The sequence below is a fragment of the Lycium barbarum genome, chromosome 9 (assembly GCF_019175385.1).
Source record: "Lycium barbarum isolate Lr01 chromosome 9, ASM1917538v2, whole genome shotgun sequence".
NCBI lineage: Eukaryota > Viridiplantae > Streptophyta > Magnoliopsida > Solanales > Solanaceae > Lycium > Lycium barbarum.
In genome coordinates, this window is record NC_083345.1 from 14,569,889 (window position 1) to 14,575,102 (window position 5,214).

Sequence of the window (5,214 nt, forward strand, 5' to 3'; positions counted from 1 at the left end):
GGAGTAATAATTGGGATAATTTTAATAATATACAATTTAACATTAAATATTATATTTACGTAGTCATATTTTTAATTTACATCCTCATAGCTAATATTTTTTTTTTTGCAACCATGTTTATTCACACCATTATCAGTGACAGAAGTTAGAATTATCGTCAAGAGTGTTTTAAAATTTTAAAGTAGTTTTGTTTATTCGATGAATGGATGTACCAATTTTTAAATTAGACTACAGAATATTTAGCTAAGTCATAAAATATTTCTCCTTAAATCTTCAAAAGACTTGTAACGTATCAAAATTAGAGGAATAATTCCACAAGATGAATCATAACCTAGGCAAAAGGGGAAAAAAGATTACCAAGACTTAAAGGTAAGTTTTATAAAGTGGTTGTCAGATCAGCTATGTTGTATGCAGTGGAGTGTTGGCCGATCAAAAACTCGCACGTTAGAAGAGGCAGATGGAACTGATTTTGATTGGTTCAAGGGTCTTTTCTCTTAGACTTGAGTCGTTTCAGGAGAGTTAAGATGTTAGGCTTTGAGGAGTTCGAAAAAGGCGGTGAATGGCAATTAATGACATGACACTTCAGGCGGTTCTTAATCATGTAAGTGCTAAAAAGACTACTGACCTCATTCATGGGGACCAGGTCTCTTGACAAGTCGAGATTTCGGCAAATACTCTAAATTTTGTAGTGTCATTTATGCTTTTGTTGTCCTAAAAATGGCATTTTGTGTATGCCTATTAGGGGTACTCACGATTCGGTTTGAATCAGTTTTTATTTCAAAAATAACCAAACCAATTAAGTCGGTTATTCATATTGTCAAATCAAACCAAAGTATATCGATTTTTAATATTATGTTTTTGTCGGTTTTTTAAAATACATTGTAGTCACTATGTGAAACCAAACTCATCTGAAATAGAAAACTGCATATTGCCACAAAAGCTTGTCACACCTTTACTAGTTATTACGAATCTAAAAATAAAAACTAGCCACACCTTTACTATGAAAACATGCCAAAGTAGCTAATAATACTTGTGACTCACTGGTCTATGGATATTATGTTCCTTGCCAGATGGGCCACTTTTATGTTAGGTACTACTCCATCAAAATATTTTGGCCCAATCTAATTTTAATTCAAAAGCATGGCCCAAGAGTATAAAAATATAATATAAATTGTAAGTTTTTCATTAAGAAAATTAAAACACACACATGTACGAGCTCTATGACATGCAGTTTAGGCTCGTGTTTCGAGGAGCGTATCAACATGCTACGCTCCTCGACGTACGAGCCTAAACTGCATGTTGATACACCAAAAATTTGTTCGCAATAAATTTTCAAGTGTTGAAAATTAACTGCAATCAAAAATAAAAGAAAAAATGTAAATTTATATATGAATCTTGTGAGTACAATTCGGTTGTCCTCTTGATTCTTCTCTCCTAAACGTATCCGTGATTCGTGGGCCTTCGGCAGCGTATTCCTCGAATTGCAGGGTGATTTGGACCTCCTAGAGATGTATTTTGATCGCTAGGAATGTCGGGCAGTACTTCGTCGATACTCCTCCAAAGAACTATGTAGTCGATGTAGCTGTTTTTTCCAATGCTTGTTGAATGTCCTCAGAAAATTATGTAAACTCCCTATTTATAGTTGTAGGGAGTAGGCAATCCAAGTGCAAGATGAACTCTCTTTCCTCCTTCTGATCGGTTCGTGTAAATCATCAAGCTTATCACAAATGCTATGTGATAAGGTTGCTTGTGATTGGCCAAGACATGTCATTTTGGACACTTGGCGATTTTTGATTGGTTCTCCCATTTGACAAGGATTGCCACATCATTTGAACACGTGGCATCATCTTGTTGGCTTTGAATTTGACTGGAATGCCATGTCACTTGACACGTGGCATGAGTTTGGGCCTCAAGATGGAATGGACCTCGGACTTGAAAATAATAACATGGACTAGATTAATTTGTAAAGTCCATACTAGTCATGCGACCCAAATAAATATGGATTAAATACAAATTTTGTATGACTTCAACCCAATAAAATTTGTGTCTACAAATGCCCCCTATTTCAAGGCTTGTCGAGATATGTACACTTGTTGAATCTTAATGACGAGACTTTGAAGTACAACAAAGACATTAGCTTAGGAAAATCAAATTTGAACCAAACTAAGGCTGTACGTAGGTTGGAAACTCTCGTATTTGGATCCCAATTTGCCAAAGATTTCCATTTTCCGCTTTTACTTAAAAGGTTCCTTTACAATATAGTAATGGTTGAGCTTGAATTCACAATGTTGCATTTTAATGCTCCATGTAGCAGTCTCATTTTGATCAATATTCAAGAACTAAATTGGCACTTTAATATAAATGCCACAGCTGCCAACGTATGTGACCGTATATCTTTCCCAGACTAAACAATTTTCCACCTTAAAAGGGGTGTGATGGTAAATTTAATTTCTTCCAAGACTCTAATCCACATTGGACATCTATAGCAGCTTGAGCTTATCACATACGGGAATTTAAATTCTTCTAGATAACCGAATTGTACTCACAAGATTCATATATAAATTTACATTTTTTCTTTTATTTTTTATTGTAATTAATTTTCGGCACTTGAAAATTTATTGCGAACAAATTTTGGGCGTATCAACATGCAGTTTAGGCTCGTACGTCGAGGAGCGTAGCATGTTGATACACTCCTCGAAACACGAGCCTAAACTGCATGTCATAAAGCTCGTACATGTGTGTATTTTAATTTTCTTAATGAAAAACTTACAATTTATATTATGTTTTTATACTCTTGGGCCATGCTTTTGAATTAAAATTAGATTGGGCCAAAATATTTTGATGGAGTAGTACCTAACATAAAAGTGGCCCATCTGGCAAGGAACATAATATCCATTGACCAGTGAGTCACAAGTACTATTAGCTACTTTGACATGTTTTCATAGTAAAGGTGTGGCTAATTTTTATTTTTAGATTGGTAATAACTAGTAAAGGTGTGACAAGCTTTTGTGGCAATATGCAGTTTTTTATTTCAAATGAGTTTGGTTTCACATAGTGACTACAATGTATTTTAAAAAACCGACAAAAACATAATATTAAAAATCGATATACTTTGGTTTGGTTTGACAATCTGAATAACCGACTTAATTGGTTTGGTTATTTTTTAAATAAAAACTGATCCAAACCGAACCGTGAGTACCCCTAATAGGCATACACAAAATGCCATTTTCAGGACAACAAAAGCATAAATGACACTGCAAAATTCAAAGTATTTGCCGAAATCTCGACTTGTCAAGAGACTTGGTTCTCAATGAGGTCAGTAGTCTTTTTAGCACTTACGTGATTAAGAACCGCATGAAGTGTCATGTCATTAATTGCCATCCACCGCCTTTTTCGAACTCCTTAAAGCCTAACATCTTAACTCTCTTGAAACAACTCAAGCCTAAGAGAAAAGACCCTTGAACCAATCAAAATCAGTTCCTTCTGCCTCTTCTGACGTACGAGTTTTTGGTCGGCCAACAATCCAGTGCATACAACATAGCTGATCTGACAACCACTTTATAAAACTTACCTTTAAGTCTTGGTAATCTTTTTTTCCCTTTTGCCTAAGTTATGATTCGTCTTGTGGAATTATGCCTCTAATTTTGATACGTTACAAGTCTTTTGAAGATTTAAGGAGAAATATTTTATGACTTAGCTAAATATTCCGTAGTTTAATTTAAAAATTGGTACATCTATTCATCGAATAAACAAAACTACTTCAAAATTTTAAAATACTCTTGACGATAATTTTGACTCCGTCACTGATAATGGTGTGTATCATGTGTATAAACATGGTTCCAAAAAAAAAATTGCTATGCGATGTAAATTAAAAATATAACTACGTGAATATAATATTTAATGTTGAATTGTATATTATTAAAATTATCCCCAATTGTTACTCCACAAAGTAAATATATATATATATATATATATATGTGGAAGGTAAGAATAGTTGGTTCAGTTTTTAAAAGAGAAAAAATTGGGGTGGTTTAGGGTTTGAGGTACAAGTATGACGACGTCGTATGCATGTGGAAGTGTGATGGAGGATGAAAAATTGACGGAAAAGGAGTTGCCCCCCGAGAAGAAATTGAAATTGGATGTTGATGATGATTTGAAGGGTGAGGATGATACCGGCTCTGATTTGAAGGGTGAGGATGATACCCGATCTGATTTGAAGGGTGAGGATGGAGAGTACGATTTCATGGGTGAGTATGCAGAGTACGATTTCATGGGTGAGGATGATACCGGATCTGATTTGAAGGGTGAGGATGGAGAGTACGATTTCATGGGTGAGGATGATACCGGATCTGGTTTGAAGGGTGAGGATGGACAGCCGCTCAATTATGATCCATATGATTGGCAAACTTACCCAGATAAAGACGTCTTTATCAAATATTATCAACAGTTACGCGAGAGCGATGTATGTTCCATCTTCCTTTGGCTTATTCCATTATTATTATTAGACATAATGCTCACCAATTATTTATCAAAACACACCTCCACTAGTGTCTGATGTTGTGCGGTGTATGATTTTTTTTTTTTTTTTTTGTTTTTGTGTGTTGTTTAAAAATATCAATTTTCTGTGAGTTTCCAGCAGAGGTGTGTTTTGATAAATAACCGGTACTAGTTCAGGTAGGAAACACAAACACTTGATAGTTCAGGTGTGGTTTGATAAATAGTTGGTGATAGTTCGGACACGCAAAAACCTGATAGTTTAGCTAGGAAACTCACAAAAAGTGATACTTAAGGTGTATTTTTGACCATTATCTCTTTATATTATTATATTTCATTAGGCACTTATCACAATCGCTATCAGAATTACATGGAAAATTTTGTGTAGTGACTTATGGAAAAATAAATTTACTGTATATTTTGTCCAAGCCAATAGGCACGACTCATGGGCTATTTGTTGACTTGTACATGTACTAGTACCTCTTAAATTTTGATACTTGTTGTAACTAACTTGTTTATTCCTCGAAATTTAACTATAACTTGTATTTGCTTGCAATTAAATGAAAAGTGAATATCAAATCAGTGGTGGAACTGAATTAGATCATGTGTTTCGAGCTAGGAGATAGTGTTAAATCATGCAGTTGAGTTCCCTATCAAATAGATGCTTACCAAAACAACACTCAAAGAAGAAAACAGAGAGAGAGAGAGAGAGAGAGAGAC

General features: G+C 34.6%; 1 protein-coding gene across 2 annotated transcripts in view; it reads left to right on the top strand.

Moving 5' to 3' along the window:
* The first annotated feature begins 3,973 nt into the window (after positions 1-3,973).
* The window catches only part of LOC132608761 (uncharacterized), a 7,309-nt gene continuing 6,068 nt past the window's right edge, over positions 3,974-5,214 (top strand). Inside the window, exon 1 of one of the 2 annotated variants that reach the window (XM_060322496.1) lies at positions 3,974-4,462. In XM_060322496.1, the coding sequence (XP_060178479.1) occupies positions 4,052-4,462 (411 nt within the window). In that variant the 5' untranslated portion in view covers positions 3,974-4,051. The remainder of the gene's footprint in view (positions 4,463-5,214) is intronic. The other variant, XM_060322495.1, reaches the window with a different exon arrangement.